We start from the raw sequence: 19,962 nt of genomic DNA, 5'->3' as shown, positions 1-19,962 counted from the left end.
CATCTTCTCCCCAAGTCCCCATGACATCTAAACCTTTCCCTCTCAAGGCTCCTATGCAGCCATCACATTGAGATAAGAATTGGCCCATGCATACAGGAAAAGACACGCAGGCACCCACATGGCATGCCTAGGTAAAAAGACACACAGAGGAAACTATTGTGGCACTAAGACAGTGGGTCATGTAGCACATACAACTGGCAAGCTGTCACCTTCATAGCCTACCAGTCTGGAGCCATCTACAAGAAACAATGTTATAAACATATGCCACATACTTAAATTTCACACGAGCTTGAGCATAGTGTTCCATCCGAATCAAAGCATTTCCCCATGCATTCCATACTGGAAAAGCATCAATCTGAAAAACAAACAGTTTCATAGGTATACAAATGAACAACGAAGTCATACACACAATAAAGCAGAATAGACCACTGGGTTACTTTGAATGGATTTACCCTGCATTTTTTGCAAGTATATACAGCCATGCTGTATCGCTCATCTTCAATTAACCTGTCCCGGAGACGTGCAGATGATTCTTTGTCAGCGATGTCATCAAGAGAAGCAACAATTCCTGAACCAAGAAGACTTTGAAGCAGCTCGGCACGTCCAAGCCAGACTTCTGCCTGTGAAAAAATTTCAAATCGCTCATCTGAGTACTGGCTACTAACACTAGAGCTGCCAGCATCTGAAGATGTATCATCAGTATCCCTACTTCTTTCAGACTGATGGGGCAATTCACCACTCCCACTGCTGGATCCAGTCCCACTTCCAGACGCGGTCCCAGTCACAGTTGCAGTCCCAATCCCAGCAAGTTTTCTCAGCTGACCTTTAGTATGACGCAGTGCCTACAAATGCAGCAATCGACATGGAGTTGCAATTTTCAGAACAACAGATTCCATTATCTTTACTATTATAAAGAGAGAAGGCGGAGTAGAAGTGGTTCGATACCAAGTTTTTGGATCCCACAATTGCCCGCACTTTGACAATTAAACTTAATATAATCAAGGTTATTTTGGTCAAAACCCAAGAAATTGTACTCCCACGAACCTAAAATCACGTCAATTAGTTTTCAAAATTACAAAAATATCCTTTTTTTAGTATGTATTATTCAAAAACCCTTTAATTACTATATTAAATTACAAATAAGACATTCTAATTCATGTGTGTTTGCCCATGCCACCTTCCAGTAATTTATAAAAGCAGATGGCTTTCTGCCACAGCCCCAAGAGTATGTAGTTACCACTACCACCAAGAATCCAAGGCACTACTAGGTAGACCATGGCACCTTTGACTCTGACAATATGGGTCTCAAGCCCAAAGCTCACATTCCCTTTAAGATGTATTCCAGGGCTATGGTTTCAAGAATAGCATTACCCAAGGAGGATACCTGTACAAAAGTTTCAGTTGCATGATATGCTTGGCCAAGAGTTTCCATAGATGCATGAAGAGGCAATTGTTGGGAGCTCAACACACTCTTCATTTGAGTAATGCACAAGTCCAGGGCACCTTTGGCAGACACTGACTCATCAGAGCACAAAGAAAGCAGGGCCTGGAAACATAAGATACCCAAATTCAAAAGATTCACAACTGAATATTCATGGAATTCAAGCACAATGGTCAAATGCAGTAATTCTGTGGTTCACGATTACTTCAATTAAACATTCAACTAAAACACTTTTTTATTGTTAAGGATAATTAGGAAAATTCAACACAAATACTTCCAGTAAAATCTTATGAAACTCCCACTATTTTCACATTCAATGACAGTAAAAAATAAAAAATAAAAAAGAATCCAACTTATTTATCGATCTACTTTCTCGAAAGAAATTTTAAACCACACCTAATTCTTGTTTTTCTTTGGCTTATATTGTTCCTTGGAAATCTAGATATATGTTGCAAAATTTTAGGAATATCAGTGATATACGAGACAAGGAAACACATCCATTAAGAATGCACAGTACAAGTATGGGCGCAACGCTTCTACAGACCTCACAAGGAATTTCTCCCAACTTAGTAATATGCAAGTTTCAGGACAAGAAACCAGTATCTTACTCCATACTATGAAGAATATAAACCATTGCGTGCTATCACCCTATTTTATTAGGTACTGTACCAGTAAGGCTAAAGCTTAATTTCCTACAATACCTTAAAAAGAGTTACATCAGGGGCACTTTCATATCGATGAGATGAGCGAACTGCATCATCCTTATTCGGGTCACCTGTAAGGATCCATTCCTCAGAAATTGAAACAGGTGGAAGACGTTCTTGCCCATCTTCAGAATATGTTGAAACACGGTCCTCCTGAATACCAGCCATTGCTTCCCAAGCAACTCTTTCCGATGGTGTCAATCCCGAGCTCTTTCTTTTACGGTAAGCCTCCTTTGGAGCAATTTTGGTTCCTGTATCACGTGCAGTCCAAGAGAAAGCTCTCCGAGCCTCTTTGTGCAAGTTACTGAGGCTGTTTGTAAAATTTGACCTATTAGACACACCTGTTCTTGTTTTTTGTTTTCGTCGAGGACCTGAGATAGATATCCGCTGTTCTCTCGAAGGGGTGCTAACACTGACAGCAATTGCTTTGGCAGAATAAGTAAGAATTAGACTGTTGTCCCTCAAGGGAGGGAATTCTTTCAAGATCTGCAATCAAATACATACAAGCATCACATACGGGAAATTAAATTATACTGGGAATAACAAATCAAATTTCTCATCATTGATGAATAAGATGTGAGACTACAAGCATCACATACGGGATGTGAAATTATACTGGGAATAACAAATCAAAATTTTCATTGTTGATGGATTAGATGTGACAGAGACTAATGCTGATTCTATCTCCAAACCGGAATCAATACCATAAAACATTTCACCACATAAAAAGGATCTTTCATGATGAGATAACAAATTGGCAATGAACAACGTAAATGGGGGCTTTTATGTATTAAAGCAAAAAAACAAGGTTCTCAACAAGAAAAAGTAATACCAAAGAAGCAGATTGAAGCTGCTTTCTCATGAGCAGAACTTCCAGAATTAATTGAGGGTGTTCATGTAGGGAAGAACAACGTTGCTGCCATGGCAATGGCAAGGCTGCCAGAACACGAAGACCCAATGCCCATGAGTTAAGACGGGAAACCTCGACATCTGACAGATTTCCTGCTCTTCTCTTCAGGAAAAAGTGAACCTTCATAGAAAACAAGGAAGAAGCATTACAGAACAACCAATGCTTGCATTCAAAACTGAAAATTTAGATAGAAAGGAAAGATCCAATACAAGAAGTTGCTTCGTTCGCAGGTCTGGTAACAACTGCATTGCACCCATTGCAACAGGTAGAGCATCTTCAGGGTCGCGTAGGGAAGAAAGAAATCGTGAAGCTTCTGCTGGACCTCCACCGTTTAGAGGGTCTGCAGTGAGTAACTTCACAAGTTGTCGTCCCTGCAGTTCTCTCCGCAAATCTATAGATAAACTTGCACTTTCGGCTACTTCTAAAGCAGCAGAAACTGCTCCTTTCCCAGCCAGTCTAAGTGCCAGACCTTCAGGATCTTCCTTACATTCAACTTCAACCTGAAGAATAAAAATAAAAAAGGCTATATGGTCAGAAGGAAAATCTAACAATTTTTTTCCCATTAAATATAGATTGGATGTGTTACAAATCAGTAGAATATATCAAGAATAGTTGGACATTAAGTTTTTATCTGATTCAAGAAAAGGAAGAGTTATAACCTCTTGCCAGCTGCCATAGTGGTCATCCGCAGATAAAATGTGACTGTACCGCTGCAAAGCTTGTCTCATTTGCAAGACCTAATGACATCCCAAGAAATTTGTCATCAAGGAAACACAGATTAACCCCTAGCAACCTAAATGCTAGTAACAACCATAAATTACAATCGATTCCATCTTAACTTTCACCAAACTCCATCATGGTACGATGTATAGATAGTATAAAATAAATAATAAATAACATAATAAGATAGCTACCTCATTTTTAACTGGATCGCTTTGAAGCAAGTGGCAGTTACACATGGTGAGAACATCCATAGCAGCATCTAGCTCCCATCGATGCAGATACCTAAAATAGGAACTTTGTTTTATCAACGGATGCCGGAGCAACACTTTAGTATAGCATGTACTGTAGCATTACTGTTCACGTCATTCTTGCAGATATCATTCACAGAACTATTTACTTTTCTGAAGTTATTCGAGTTTAATATTATAAAAAGAAGAGCTCCTTAATCCTGGCTGCACAAACCACCAGATTTTTGTAATCTTTTTCTCCTTTTTTATTTTCTTTTCATCTCTACTTAAAACTAGATTGGGTCCTAGTTGATTTGGGAGGTATTTCTAGGTTACAAGGGAATGAATTGCTAGCTTCTTACCAAATATACTACAATTTATGTTGAACATTAGAAGAGATAACTAGAATGCGAGGACTAAATCCAAAGAATGCAGTTCAACTGGCATAGCTATCATACAATATGATATTGGGTGGGTTTCATTTCAAAGACCCTAATAAAGAAATGGCGCTAAATGAAAGGAGAATAACATATCCCTTCCACAAAGGAAAGAAAAAAAGAAATTCAAATAACTAACAGAATATAACCAATATATTTATATGGCTTAACATAGGCATAGCATTCATTATAATAATAAGAAATATGCAATACATACTTCAATGCAAGTCTAGCCGCCAGCTGTTTATCTTTCAATCGTAAACAATACTGCCAACTATTGCTCCAGATGTTAGATGCTCCATAACCTTGAGATTGTCCGGATATTGAGTGGTTTTCCTCCCCACGTTCAACAAGTAACTGAAGTAACTGATCTGAAGCCCCATCGCGTAAACAACGATCAGAAAGAGCAAGAGCATCCATTAATTTCCCTTCATCTATTAGTCTGTCATAAGAGAAACAAAGCATAAACAATAATGAGACATTAATAAGATAATTCTAACACCAGTAAAATTAACAATAACTACTTCATCTTTGCCGAAGCTCAAATGTTTTGAACATGAATAGCTCAAATTAAGAATAACTTCTTTATATAATATTAAGCATAATTGCTGGGGCCAACATGTACACTCATGAATAGATTGAGAAGAAAAGTAAACAAGATGACCAGTAAAATATATGTAGCAGAATTACTAGAAAAAGAAAACAAGGTAACACAGATAATACCTCTCTACAGCCTTTTCATAGGGCCCTTCATTCTCCCAATCAAAAGAGAGAAAAACTGTTGGGTCAACTTCAACATTTTCAGACATAAGGGAATCTTGAGAAGAGTCGTGAGCTGCATTTCCTTGACTTCCAAAATCTGACAAAGTTGCAGAACCGTGACTGGTGACAACCATGTCATCAACTTCTGATTCGGTATCACTGTCAAGTTCACGGAATCGCTTGACAGCAGTTTTTGCCACAGGTTTAGCATTTCCATTCTCAGCAGTGTGTTTAGCAGTCATTGCAGTTTCTGATACTCTATGAAGGTTTGTCTGCATTTGTATCCATCTATTCAGAGTTGGAAACCTGTTCAAATTGGAAAAAAATCAGAAAACCATGATATCAAATAGGTACATGTAGTCTACTTCTCTAAAGCATATAATCTCTGACTTCACCTTTCTGATTGATCAAGAGCAAACTCATAGAATAACCTGTCGGCATCAGCTGCCGGTACTAATCCATCATTGATGGAACTGGAGACAGATGATCCACTGCCACTATATAATATGCTACTCCCGAAAACGCAGGCTAATACAGCCCTCACGGGGGACAATTTAGCTAAATGTTTCACTATATTCATCTCTAGAGGGTAAAGAGGGGTTCCCGGTGTAGCTGATGAAGGGCTGTACGAACTAGGCTTAGCTTCTTTAGAAGAGTGAAAAACTTTATTTTCTAGGCTCGTCTTAGAAAAAGTAGGTAGCACTGGAATGCAGGCCCAACCATCACCAGAACGAGGAGGATAAACAGGAGGTACACATGCTGATATAACTTCATTCACAAAATCAGCAGCCATAATATCCGCTACTTTTCCAGCTGCATCAGTGCTGCCTCGCTCAAAGACGAGACGAGTTAAAAGCTGCAAATAGAACAAGTACACAAACACATTAGTCGAGTACTGTCACCTTCAAGAGTTGAATTGAAAGAAAAGAAAAACAAAATATCTCTATAATATTTGAAGTTTGTAGACAGATTCATGATATCAGATACAATACTTAGTATGAGCCCTTACTCGCATACAATATTGCTTTGTGCAATAGAGATATACAAAAAGTTACAGACTAAATTGATCCATATTTGTGAAAGAAGAATGTTGCAAAAAATAAAATTTACGATGGGAATCTTTCTGCCCTGCAATGTCAGGGCACTAAAAGAAACATGAGTAACAACTCACCAGAATTCTTTTTTCTATGACAAGTGCTGTATAAATATGTAAAAAGAGAAAGCTGTATGTGTATATATATGAATGTATGTGTGTGTATGTACTAGAGTTTGCGCACTTTGGGGTTAAAGGGGTAAAAGAGGAAAGATAGTAAAGTTAGAAGGGTATCATTGAAAAGGAGGTACAAAAGGAAAGTAGTAAAATTGGAGGGATATCGTTGAAAAGGGGGGGAACAGGGCAGAGAAGGGAAGAGGAAAGACAATAAAGTTGAAGGGAGTGAATAGGAAAGGCAATAAAGTGAGGTAGTATGGACCCCACTCCACTGTATATGGAGTGGGACCCACCGTTGCGTTTTATTATATAGATGTACATACCCAAATAAAAAAAATTCTCCCACTTAGTAGAAAATCCTAATAGAGATGAAGAAAACAAGAAAACAAGTCCTTATGAAAAATTCGTCAAACATCGTGTTTTAGCCTTCAAAAGTGTGTCCCTTTCTTTCAAAATACCCAAACTAACTGAAAAAGAAAGGATTATTCTCCAAAGGGTGTGGCCATGAAAGCTGAAGGCACCAGAATACCAACCAAAGAAGGGTTCAAACACACTTTGAGGGAGAATCCATTTTAACCCAAATGGATGGAAAAAATAAACTCCATACCACACTAGAAAAGCAGCAATAAATAAGTAAATGATCAACTGATTCAGCAGCCACCATACACATGAAATAAATGCGAGAATTTTATTTTCAACTGCCATCTGCAAAAACACGACATGCTGGGCACAACTAGAAATTCCCACACTTTTACAAGGAAAAGGAATTTGAGAAGTGACAAACACATAAGAATGGCAGGAATGAATTGAGAAAATGTGGAACAAAGAAGCAAATAGAGCTGCTGATCATTTAACTTCTTTGGCTAATACAGAAGATTGTATCGTTCTTTCTAGGAGTGATGTGTCTATTGAGCTGTGTAATATACTGAGTCAGGATGAAAGGGTTTCCACCTGAGATTGTAGCTGGTTTGGGTCTGCCTTAACCCCATTAATCTTTCAAAAAAAAAAAAAAAAACAAACAAACAATGGTTGAACAATATCAACAACTTCATAGAAAGGCAATCTCACCTTTTAAATAATACCAAGGACTCTCCAAAGACCAAAATTTCTTGAGTCCCCCATTGAGTCAGACCAAAATCCCTAACTGGCCCTCCACCAAGTCACCTTGTGGTTTGACAAGGGAAAGATGAGCAAAGAGAAATCCTTGAACCAATGTCCTCCCAAAATCTTACTCAAGACCAAAATTTCTTGAGTCCCCCATTGAGAAGGAACCTTTGCTCTCTAAACTAAAGATGTAGGGAAAGTACTATTCAACATTGAGTATACATAGATCTTACTGAGTAAACCTCATCTTGAGGACCAACCCAAAGCCTACAATCCTCCCTATCCGCACAAACATTTGTAACCTCAATCGTCTCCAAAAGCCTCCCCACACTAGTGAGGTTCCAATCATTAATATTCCTCCTAAAACCAAAATCCCATGACCTCAACAAGCTATCCCCCACCAAAATATCTTCAATCTACCTCCCCTTCTTGATAGAAATTGCAAAGAAATCCAGAAAAAGTTCCAATAATCGCAACTTCCCACACCACCTATCTTCCCAAAAAAAACGAATCTTTGATACTCCTTCCCACTTTAAACCTCACCTTCTTTTAGAAAGAAGAAATAAACTTCATGATGCTTTTCCAAACACCACATGCTATAGTCCCTCTCCCCTCATCGCTTTCCCAACCAAACTCTTTCACTCCATATTTCTGAGACACTACCTCTTTCCAAAGGCTATCATCTTCTTCCCCAAACCTCCAAAGTCATTTTGCCAACAAAGCCGTATTCATAAAAGCAAAATTCTTAATCCCCAGACCCCCTTTGTTTTAAGAAAAACAAATCATCGTATAGTACTTCCTATTGTTGTCTTTATAATGCCTAAAGAAGTTCCTACATATCCTATCCAACTTCAATTCCACACTTCGAGGCAAGGAAAAAAGTGAAAGGAAGTAATTTGGGATACTTGCAAGTGTGTTTTGATTAAAGTGAACTCCCCCCTCCTTGGATAGATATTTTTCTTTTCACGTACTCAACCTCTTCCCCATTCTTTCAAGAACTAGATCCCAAATTTCCTTGCTTGTGTAGGATGCACAAAAAGGAAGTCCCAAATAAGTTGTTGGCAAAGCTCCCACTTCAAAACCAATCGAGGCCGCGAGCAACACTACCCCAATAGCTACATTTACTCCAAAAAATTTGCTTTTCTTCAGATTTACCAGAATGCCAGACACTGCTTCAAAGCACCCACGAATCCAGCTAAGAAATCTCAATTGGGTGGCCGAATAGTCTAGAAAGATAAGTGTATCATCAGCAAAATAAAGATGCAAAATAAGACATCTTTGGCTACCCTCTCTGAAATCGGACAAGTTCCCAAGATCTACGACTTTCGAGACCATCATACTTAGTGCCTCCATCATCAACAAAAAGAGATAAAGAGACAGTGGGTCTCCTTGTCTCAAACTCCTTGAGCTTTTAAAGAAATCCTCAAGAGCACCATCGATAAAAATAGAAAACGATGGTGAGGACACACATTCCAACATCCAACTAATCCACTTTATTCTAAAACTCATTCTCCTCAAAACATACTCTAAAAGAAACCAACTTACATGATCGTAAGGTTTCTCCAAATCAATTATGCATACAAGCCTCGGAACCCCTGACTTCTGTCTGGATTCAATACTTTCATTTGCAATTAAAACTCCATCCAAAAATTTTCGCTCCGCAATGAAAGCCCCTTGAGAAGCACCTAATTTGATACTTCAAAACCTAACTCTAGCACGCACAAGGGCCCACATTAAAGATCCCTTTCTAGACATCACATCCCTTGGTCCCGCATTTCACCCCTCTCCCACCCGAAGTCGCACACCCCATACTTATCTACTATTACCTTTCTCCACAAGCTATTCACCTCCATTCCAAACCTCCACAACTACTTTCCCAAAAGCGAGACATTGATCAACCCAATTTACAAATGCCAAGATCCCCTTGGTTCTTTTGCTTGCAAACATGCCCCCAATTAACTAAGTGATATGCCAAAGAAGCTCAAGGAATATGTTTTCCAATTTCAACTCCACGCTCTGGCATTGTAAACAAAGAAAGAAAGCACCCAGGTATGCTAAATAAAGTATTATTGATTAAAGTCAACCTCCCACCCTTGGATAAATACCTTGCATGCCAACAGCTGAGTCTACTCCCAACCTTCTTTACCACCGAGTCGCACAGTGATTTGGAATAGTACCCCCCCCCCCCCCCAAACAAACGGAAGCCCAAGATATGTAGAAGGAAACTAGCTACTCTAACAAACCAAAACAACAGCAAATATCTCAATGTTCTGCACATTTCCCATAACAAACACTTTAATCTTTTGAGGATTCATAGGAAGTCCAAACATGGCCTCAAAGCAACACCAGGTCCTTGCAAAGAGCTCTCTCCTGACTAAGGGAGGCGTCTAAAAACACCAATGTTGTGAGCAAACTGCAAATTGGACACAATTGCCTAGCTAACCCTACCACAAAACCACTAATATCCCTAAATTTAATTGTGCTACCTAACAACATTCCAAGAGCTTCAACAAAACAACAATGAACAAGAAAGGTGTTAATAGACCACCCTGCCTCAACCTTCTCGAACTTCTGAAAAACCCATGCGGAGTCCCATTTACAAGAATAGAAAATGTAGGCGAGAACACACACTTCATAATCCACCCAATTCATTTCTGCTCAAACCCCATGTGATTTAGCATATATTACAAATATTTCCAGTTTACATAATCATACGCCTTCTCCAAATCAATCTTGCAAACCACCACCCGAATTCTTTGCTTTTAGTCTGGATCAATACATTCATTGGCAATGACTACCCCATGCAAGATTTGCCTATAACGAAGGCTCCTCGGGATGCCCAATCACACTCTCTAGAACCACCTTCATTCTAGCCGCACGAAGCTTAGAAATAGTCTTGTATGTAGCACCCACCAAGCTGATCAGCCTCAAATTGAAAATCACCTTTGTACCGCTCTTTTTGGGAATCAAGCCACAAAAGGACAATTAGACCCATAATCCAAAAAGGTATCACTATAGGACTCCTCCATGACTAACATGAAATCCTCTTTTAAAGAATGCCAGCCAGCCTTAAAGAACGCCATAGAGAGACCGTCAAGACCTAGAGACTTATCACAACTCATACTGAAAATGACACCACCCACCACCCTGCACCTCAAATGGTCTCTCAAGCCAACTATTTTACGTCTCCTAAATGATCTGTAAAAACGAAGCAAATTCCTTCTTTACTCCACAAGTTTTGAATTACCCTTCAACACTCAACGTGTACTAAGTAGATTATGTATTGCTAGCAATCATATGTTCTTGCTACCATGCTTAGTAAAAAATGAGTTTCCTCTACAATTTTTTCTTTCCTCCCCAAATCCCCAAAAGATTCCTTCCAAGCACTATTCTATTTCCCTCTCTAAACTCCTTGAATTTTAGAACCCATTCCTTAGATAGACAATCCATCAACTGGTATTTGTGATTTCTAGTATTTTATATTCAAGACACCTATAATTATTGATATTCAAGAACTTCAGTTAAGATGCAATAATTAGATAAAGAACAATTATGCATCAAACTACTAAGCTTTGAATAAATGAATTAAAAGGATAGTCCAGCTTCCATACATAAATTTAGTTATGAAACCCTTTAGCTGCAAGATTGCGTCTAACTACAAATTTTGTTGTATATTCTTCCAAATTCATATCATTTTATCTTTCACAGTCACAGTTCATTTCTTTTTGTCAATTTCTCGTCTTTTCTTCCCACTTTTTGGTTTTTGAAGGAAAAGGAAACAAACTGATTTATTGAATTAGCACAAAGAAAAGAAGAGTAAGTTTGTAATATTTTTAGCCATTTTGTCACCTTCAATTATGTTCAAGATGAATTTTTATTTAGATCATGAAAAATATTTCTATCTTTGCCTTCCAGTTATTGTAGATTTTTTCGCCTATTTTATTGTAGATATTAGGAAAGGATATCAACTCCCCAAGTTGAGTCTTATGTGTCCAAACTCCATAGTGAATTCGCAGGTTGTCTTTGGAGCATAAGTCGACCAATTATTTTACAATTCAAAACTGCACTGAGCTCATCTTTGAAGAGTCAAAATTTTCCTCCGATGGTTGTATATGCCCCATGCCAAATTGACATGTGTCCAACCAAGATTAAAATTCTTGGTCCCATTAAGCACCTAATTTTTGTTGTATGTGTAGGTTGAACGTAGATTTGGCTGAGAATATTCTTATCCACTGTCCGATTAATATATGAAGATTACAAAGTTATTCCATAAGAGAGTCTTCCCACACAACATAAACCATCAGTTTAGATGTTCATATTAAGGCCACAAAAATTTCAATGTTGTGAGGCCAAAAGCATGAATCTAATCGGACAAACTGAAAACATTCTAGCAATTAGTATTGGAAATAAGAAAACTTACATCTTTAGGCCATTCATATACAAGTGAGAAAAAGTTGAAATCATGAGTTGTATCAACCCCGTCAACTATGTCACCAATAGTTGCAATGTAAAGAATAAATGCTGAAAGATATGTAGCAGGCTTGGAACTTAAAGGACCAAATAATCTCTTTCCAGTATCTTTAGTATCGTAACCAGCAGGTTGCAAACTATTTTCTCCAGTAACTGAACTAATGGATGATGATTTGCTAGCATTTAGTCCAAGCCCAAGAACCCCATCCCTATCAAAGTTCAAGAGCATTTTTCGTTCAGGATAAGGGCCTTCTCCTTTTGTATAATTTCTATCTATTTCTTCATCAGCAACAGCTCTTGCAAGATTATGAAGCTTCCCTGAAATTGCAAATAATATCGAAATCATTAGCCTATAGAATAAGCTTCACAATCAATATGATACAGAGATGACTCATCACACAAAATCCAAAAAGCCATACCACTCAAAAACTGCCGCTTTCCCCTGTGAGCATCTTCAATCATTTGATGCAGAATAGCAAGAGCACGTTGCCTTTGTCCTTGTCGATTGAACTCCTTGGAAGAAGAAACGATACTCTCTCCAGAGAGAATTGCTTGAAGAGTTGGAGGTTTTTCCTAAAGAAACAAATCATAAATTAAACAATTATCCCTTTTTGTGGAATATAATAAAATCATTATGCACCTGATAACTAAGGATAAGGGCAACAAAAGTAGAGAACAGTATTAAATTGTAACCACTAGTTTAAAATTTTCCTTTTGATAAATATTATTTTATTATAGGAATAATAAAAGGAGGTCAAGAAGACCGACCTAAATACTGGCAATAGGTTGCTATTTAACCTCATGCCAAGCACATAAGGTTCCATTTAAGCAAAAATCACCAAAACCACCCCTTTAAAGTCATCAAATAACTTACACCGAACAAATAGCAGGCATTGCCTAATATATTAACAATCGCCTCAGAAACTGTGTTCTCATTCCCTTCAAAAAAAATTATATTCCTTCCACCACCACCCCAACAAAAAATAAACGCGAAAGGGATCGTTGTTCAGTGGATTCTCGCTGTGTAAAGGCCTGAATTTGCCAATTTTGGAATGATTCCAAAACAAATATAGGAAAGGCCCATTAAGTATGGAATTGTGAAAGGAAATGGCACCAAAATCAAATCTCCCTGACAAATGAATAACGAACAAGAAGATGATATACTTATTTGCCATCAACTCAACAAAGGAAACAATTGTTTGGTATTGAAGGGGAGAACGCGGGAATGAAGTTTTTCAGATGGCAATCAAACCTAGGTCATACATTCAAATATTTGTTTCTTTAAACATTTTAGTTTTTAGAGTTGCAAGCTAGGTGTTCAAATAAATAATAGAGAAAAATTGTTCTCCCTATTATGGCTGATCCCCAAATTTAGCAAGAAGGATTTTTTGAGCGAATGATAAACAGTATTTCAGGGCACATATGCTGTTGTCTAATACAAGCATGAATTCTTAGACACTGCCTCACACGAGATCCATACATCGAAGTCATGCAGTTTATTTCATAATGCAAGAAACGTGTTTTGCAATATTATGCAAATAACATAGTGAGAACACTTATTGAATAAGTTGATACACATTAAAAATCACACAACCAATATATAAAAAATAGGAGGCAACCAAAAAAATTTAATAAATAAAAATTCATTTGAAAAAAAGTCTGTGTGTGCCCAACATGAGGATAGTGCAGTGTACGGTATGACAATCTCTTAGAAAAAAGGAGTGTCCTTGTTAAGGAAAATAGTATTTACTAGATAACAAGTAAATGTAGAAAATCACTCTTGGAGGAAAAATGAGGGGAAAAAACAATTGAAGTACACCTGTTTCTTCTGTATTGGGCCAAAGAAATATGGAACAAATATGGGTCCAATACCTCTAATATAAAGAGTTGACTATCGTACACAGAAGGAAAATCATTGAAGAGACTTATATGAATACATACTGTATGGTTGACAACCAGTCCAGAATGAGGCTCTCAGAAAATATAGAACGTTAAGCCTATATCCCATGTCGAAGTTATAGAAAACCATATTAGAATTAACACCATCCCCACTTCACAAATGCTGGAGCACTTGATACATAAATCTACTGCCATTTTTTCATATTCCTTCTTTGGGTTTGGTTTCATACAACAACGTTCAGGATGACTTCAATGAACTTGAATAATTCATATATACCATACCTGTTCCAAGAATTCATGCAGACGCTTGAGGACACGCCTATTTACAGAAATTATGCTCACTTCATGAATCTGATCCCAGTAAGTTGAACCTATCTTTGGCGAACCTCCTGGATAGATCTCAGACAGCATAATTTGAGCCTGCATGACATAATTCAATAATCAATACCACCAACTTAACACCTCCAATTTATATGGAGATTCAAAACAACAAACAGAACAACATACAAGTTAAACTTATACAACCCTATTACGAATTTAATAAAAGGATGCCTGAAGGGAAGCTGGTATAGGAAATGTGCACACATTCTTATCTTTTTTATCTTTTTTTGATAGGTAAGAATAATTTAGGAGAGCTACTATTGCCTACTAAATCAAACACCTTTGATTTAGCAGGCATCAAAGGTGTTTGATGAATTGTGTAAGAGAAGAATGGATGCAAAGGAATCTCTATTTCATTGCACTGTTTCTCATAGCTTTGAATGATTTAATAGATGCACTATTAGTTAAAAATACTTATGTTTGTAGTTTAGTTTGATGGCATTAAGATTTAACTTCAGATTTGTTAATAAACAGGCAAAAATGGTTGATGAAAAAGAAATTGATGAGTCTCACTATGGAGCCACTTGTTGACTTGATGGAGTTTGATGTCACTGAGCATTTCATCACCAAAGTTTATTCATTTGTCACAAGAGATTTTCACTTCATCATCTTGGCAATACTTCTACTGATTTTCATTTCATCGCAGTTTTGTTTTTCCCTAAAGTATTGGTGTGTAATTAAAAAAATGGTGTGTACAGTTGTTTTTTCAGTAAATGGTGTGCACTTTCTTTTTTATTGGTGTGACACATGTAATCTCATTAATTGGAGTGGTAATAGGAACTCTCTAATTTAATTTTAAAAAAATGAGGTCGAGATGACCAATCGAAGAGGAACAAAAGAAACAAAAAAAAAAAAACAGCATATCAAAAAATCAGGAAAAAAAAACCCACACCAGCCCAACTAATACATAGCTAATTAAAAACCCTATGCCACCTAAATCTAAAGCTATAGGAAAAAATCTAACGCACTCGTTGAACACCAAAAAACGTTTCTTAACTACCTCATCTTTACCCATCATTCCTCGGGAGTTTTAAAATGAAATCCAGATGAAGAACAAGGTTGGCAAGGCTACAAAACCTTACAATAATGACAAAATCACAAACCAGGCAATCCCAATAGGCACTGTTGAGACATTGTTCTAAACTAACATTTTTTTACAAGAAAAAAAATATATATGTATTTTTTTTTTTTTTTTATCAGTAAAGATAATTTTATTAATAAGGAAGAGAAAAAGGTGGGTCGAGAGGACCAACCCAAAACAAAGAACAGAAAACAAGGCAAAAGAAAAGCAAAACAACAAAGGACAGCAACAAAACTCTCACGACAACGAACAAACCCTATCCCATCTCACAACAAAATCTTCAAAGAAAACCCTCGTAAAGACCTTATAAAGTTTGCTCCAAGAAAACAAGAACTCCAAAACAGAAAACACTAAACCCTCCAGCATTGAATCTTTTTCTTCGAAAAGCTAGTTGAGATAACCAGCAGAAAAGAGTTGCAAACAAGACTGGAAAGGTCACCCCAGAAAACCACAAAAAATTTTAGTCACTTCTGTAGGATTACACACCCTATCTCACCGTACAATAAAAAGAATTGTAGAATTGTCAAGTTTCTAATAAAGAACTTGGTAGATATTTATAATAATAAAAAGTAAATGGACATAAATGCCCTCTTACATAGAAAAAATAGAATTAGACGACAAACTACTATTTTTCAATACTCCCCCTCAAGTTGGAGCAAATATATCAACTAAACCCAACTTGACAAGATGAGAGTTAGAGATAGAAGAACGAGCAGACTTTGAAAACTTGTCGGCAAGCTGATCTGAAGAAGATACAAAGACTGTCTGAAGGGCACCAGATCGAACTTTCTCCCTAAGAAAATGTACGTCAACCTCTATATGCTTAGTTCGTTCATGAAAAACTGAGTCAGAAGCAAGTATAATAGCAAACTTGTTGTCACAGAACAACGAGGAAGAACCAGAAGGAGGAAATCCCATCTCTGTTAGCAAAAATCGAAGTCAAAGAAGCTCACATGTGCCAAGAGCCATAGTACGATACTCAGCTTCAACAGAAGAACAAGAAACCACACTCTGTTTCTTACTCTTCCATGAGATAAGATTGCCTCAATGGAATGTACAGAAACCAGAGGTAGATCTCCTGTCTATAAGAGAGCCCACATAGTCAGCATCAGTGAAACACAACAGATGTGGTTGAGCAGTGGATGAGTAGAAAATTCAAAGGCCAGAACATGACTTCAAGTAGCGAGGAATACGATGAATAACATCAAGATGAGACGTACGTGAAGCATGCATAAACAAACTGACTACACTAACCGCGAAGGTCAAATATGGTCTAGTATTAGTCAAATAAATTAGACGACCCATAAGCTTCTGATAAAAATGATCAGATAATAGATTACCAGATTCGGTATGAAATCGATGATTCTGATCCATAGGAGAAAAGACAGGACGACAACCAAGCATACTAGTGTCCTTAAGAAGATCCAATGTGTATTTGTGCTAAGATAACGAAATACCACGACGAGAGCGAGCTACTTCTATCCTAAAAAAATACTTGAGGGGACCCAGATCATTAACCTCAAAAGCACGACCAAATATCATCTTTACCCTATCAATCCACTATGCATCATCTCCTGTCAAGATAATATCATCTACATACACTAGAATAATGGCACAACGACCATCTAATCATCGATGAACAAAGTAAGCATGATCTGAGTGACATATAGTAAATTCCATAAACAAAATAACTTTTGAAAATCGTTGAAACAAAGTTCGCGGGAACTGTTTCAGGCTATACAAAGATTTGAGAAGGCAGCGTATCTTCCCACAATACTCCCCCTGAAAACAAAACCAAGGAGAGGGGTCCATATATATAACCTTAGTCAAATCACCGTTCAAAAAAGTGTTTTTCACATCGAGTTGATGAAAGGGCCATGAGTAACAAGCAGCTAAAGAGATAAGAAGACGAACAGCGGAAAGTTTGGCGACAGGAGCAAAGGTGGCACCAAAATCTCTCCCTAGAGTCTGCGTAAATCCCTTAACAACTAGTCACACCTTATACCGATCAATAGTACCATCCAAGAGATATTTCACAGTAAAGACCCATTTAAAACCAACGGTCCGCTCCTCAGATGGAAGGGTAACAAGCTCCCAGGTATTATTTTTCTGCAAAGCATCCGTCTCGGCAGTCATAGCTCTAGTCCATTGAGGGTCTTGCAAAGCCTCTGATACAGACCGAGGAATTCGAACAGAATCAATGTGAACAAGGTAGGCCCGATAAAAAGAAGAAAACTATGATAGGAAACAAACTAGGCAATGGGATGATCAGTAGCACACCCTCGCTTACCTTTGCAGAGAGCAGTAGGTAAGTGAGAGTCAGAAACAGAAGGAATAAGAGCAGGTATAGGAGTAAGAGTAGGAAATGATATACCTGAGTCCAAGGAGGAGGTTGGCAAGGGTGGAGAGGGACAAGGGCGACGAGTGTAGACCTTAACCGACGACGGAGGTGAAATAAAGACTGGAGAAGGTAGCACTATAGGTGATGGGTCCTGCGAAAAAAAAGGTTCCTACAATAGAAGTGGTACTAAAATATGGAATATTTTCAAAGAATGTATGACACAGTGAGAAACTGGATCATAACACTGATACCCCTTGGACATATATAGGAATAACCCAAGAAGACGCACCGAATGGCTTTATCATCAAATTTAGTGTGAGTGGGAGTCCTATCCTAAACAAAGCACGTACACCCAAAGACTCTAGGAGTAATGGGGAAGAGAGTGTTGTCAGGTTGAAGAACATAAAGAGGCACCTATCCCCTTAAGGTGCGACTCGGAACGCGGTTAAGAAGAAAAGCCGCAATGAGGACTGTCATATTCCCATATGCTTTAGGAACATGCATGCCTCGAAGAAGACACCGGACTATATTCATAAGGTGGCGATACTTACGTTCCGCCACCCCATTCTGCTCAGGAGTGTATGGGCATGTCAACTGATAAAGCATACCATTCTCATGAAAATGGGAGCGAAGCCCATCAGAAATATATTCCCCCCTATTATCTGACTTAAGAGATTTAACAATGATGTTGTACTGAGTTTGAATCATCTTAAGAAAATTAACAAAAATAGGAAGCACCTCAGAACCAGAACGCATCAAATAAATCCAAGTGCAACGTGAATGGTCACCTATAATGTAATATAGTATCTATGACCATTAAACGCAGTAACAGGGGAAAACCCCAACACATCAGAATGAAGTAAATCAAATATTACATTAAACCAATGCATACGAAGAATATAAGAGGTACGAGTGTGTTTAGAGAGTTCACACACAGAGCACTGAAATTTGTGTCCACTACAAGAAGTTTTTAGAGTAGGAAATAAAGAACATAAGTGCTAAAAATTGGCATGTCCTAAGCGAGCATGCCATAAATCTAAAGATTGAGAAGAAAAAGTATATGATTCCCAGAAGATAGAAGCACAGAAGCCAGAACCGCAGTTGGTTGAGATCCAAACACGTACAATCCATCTTTCTCATACCCCTTGTCAAAAATTCTCCTCGAAGCCAAGTCTTGAAAAATACAACGAGTAGAAAAAAAATTACTAAACAATTTAAAGATTTGGTAATGCTACTCATAAATAAAAGGTTAAGAGATAGGTGAGGAACAAGAAGCACAGAGTCAAGAGAAAAATTAGGGAATAATGAGATAGTACCCTTGCTATGGATAGGTGTAAGAGACCCATCAGCAAGACAAACTTCCCTATGAGTAGTAGGGAAGATAGAGGATGTAAAATGACTAAACTCACCAGTCATGTGATTAAAGGCACTAGAATCAATTACCCATGTTAGAGGAGGAAAGCCAGACTGAATAGCACGAAGTGCAGAAGATGTACCTAGGAGTGTAATAACTGACGCAACAACCAAGGATGAGGGAGTGTGAGCATGGATCTGATCCCGTACAATAGCAGTAATTTAAGTCTGGAGGTGTTGCAAATTGATAGTGCCAAGGGAAGCTTGAGAAACTTATGCAGACTCCACAGTAACGGCACGGGGAGAAGGTTGTCCCACAGAAGATCTCAAAAGGTAGAGATAGAGTTGAAAGTAGCGGGTCTTCTCATGTCCAACCTTCTCACAATGGCTGCAAGTAAGGCAACTCCCTTTACCACGTCTACGGCCTCCACAAACTCGACTTCCATGTCCTTGAGTACGAGAGCCAAAGAAATTTGAATTGGCTGCGAGAGTCATCTAATCTGTAGCTAAGGCAGAGATAATCCCAGGGCCTGAGTCTGAAAAGAAATTACACAGTGATGACGCTCATCACTATCAATGGTCGCAAATGTCTCAAATAAAGATAATAAAAGGAGTGGTGTTAAGGATCTGTATCTGAAGTACTTCAAACTTAAAACATAGACCCATGAGGAACTAGTATGTCTAATGTCGAACAATCTGCTTAACCACATACACAGTTGCCTCTGCAGACAACTCAATTATAGACTCATAGTGCAAGAGCTCTTCCCAACGGGACTGAAGGAATCCAAAGTACTCCGCCGCACTCTGAGTGTCTTGGGTAGCTTGGGCAATATCCCGATAAAGCTCATAAATCCTCAAGTCATTCATAGCATGCACATATGTCTAAGTGAGGACTGACCACAAAGAAAAGACAGTCTCA

General features: G+C 38.0%; 1 protein-coding gene across 2 annotated transcripts in view; it reads right to left on the bottom strand.

The window, feature by feature from the left end:
- The window catches only part of LOC147388815 (zinc finger FYVE domain protein), a 79,787-nt gene that overhangs the window by 20,489 nt on the left and 39,336 nt on the right, over positions 1-19,962 (bottom strand). For both annotated transcript variants that reach the window (XM_086419114.1, XM_086419115.1), the window contains 14 exons: positions 14,170-14,307; positions 12,408-12,561; positions 11,939-12,306; positions 5,600-6,060; positions 5,166-5,510; positions 4,660-4,884; positions 3,970-4,060; positions 3,715-3,792; positions 3,265-3,555; positions 2,978-3,175; positions 2,143-2,631; positions 1,385-1,546; positions 453-842; positions 273-355 (listed from right to left, as the gene is read on the bottom strand). In XM_086419114.1, the coding sequence (XP_086275240.1) occupies positions 273-355; positions 453-842; positions 1,385-1,546; positions 2,143-2,631; positions 2,978-3,175; positions 3,265-3,555; positions 3,715-3,792; positions 3,970-4,060; positions 4,660-4,884; positions 5,166-5,510; positions 5,600-6,060; positions 11,939-12,306; positions 12,408-12,561; positions 14,170-14,307 (3,473 nt within the window). The remainder of the gene's footprint in view (positions 1-272; positions 356-452; positions 843-1,384; positions 1,547-2,142; positions 2,632-2,977; positions 3,176-3,264; positions 3,556-3,714; positions 3,793-3,969; positions 4,061-4,659; positions 4,885-5,165; positions 5,511-5,599; positions 6,061-11,938; positions 12,307-12,407; positions 12,562-14,169; positions 14,308-19,962) is intronic.

The sequence above is a fragment of the Akebia trifoliata genome, chromosome 12 (genome assembly GCF_017979445.1).
Source record: "Akebia trifoliata isolate Shusen 1 chromosome 12, ASM1797944v1, whole genome shotgun sequence".
Taxonomy (NCBI): domain Eukaryota; kingdom Viridiplantae; phylum Streptophyta; class Magnoliopsida; order Ranunculales; family Lardizabalaceae; genus Akebia; species Akebia trifoliata.
The sequence above is the reverse complement of the archived record's forward strand: the minus strand, read 5'-3'. Positions and strand labels throughout refer to the sequence as shown.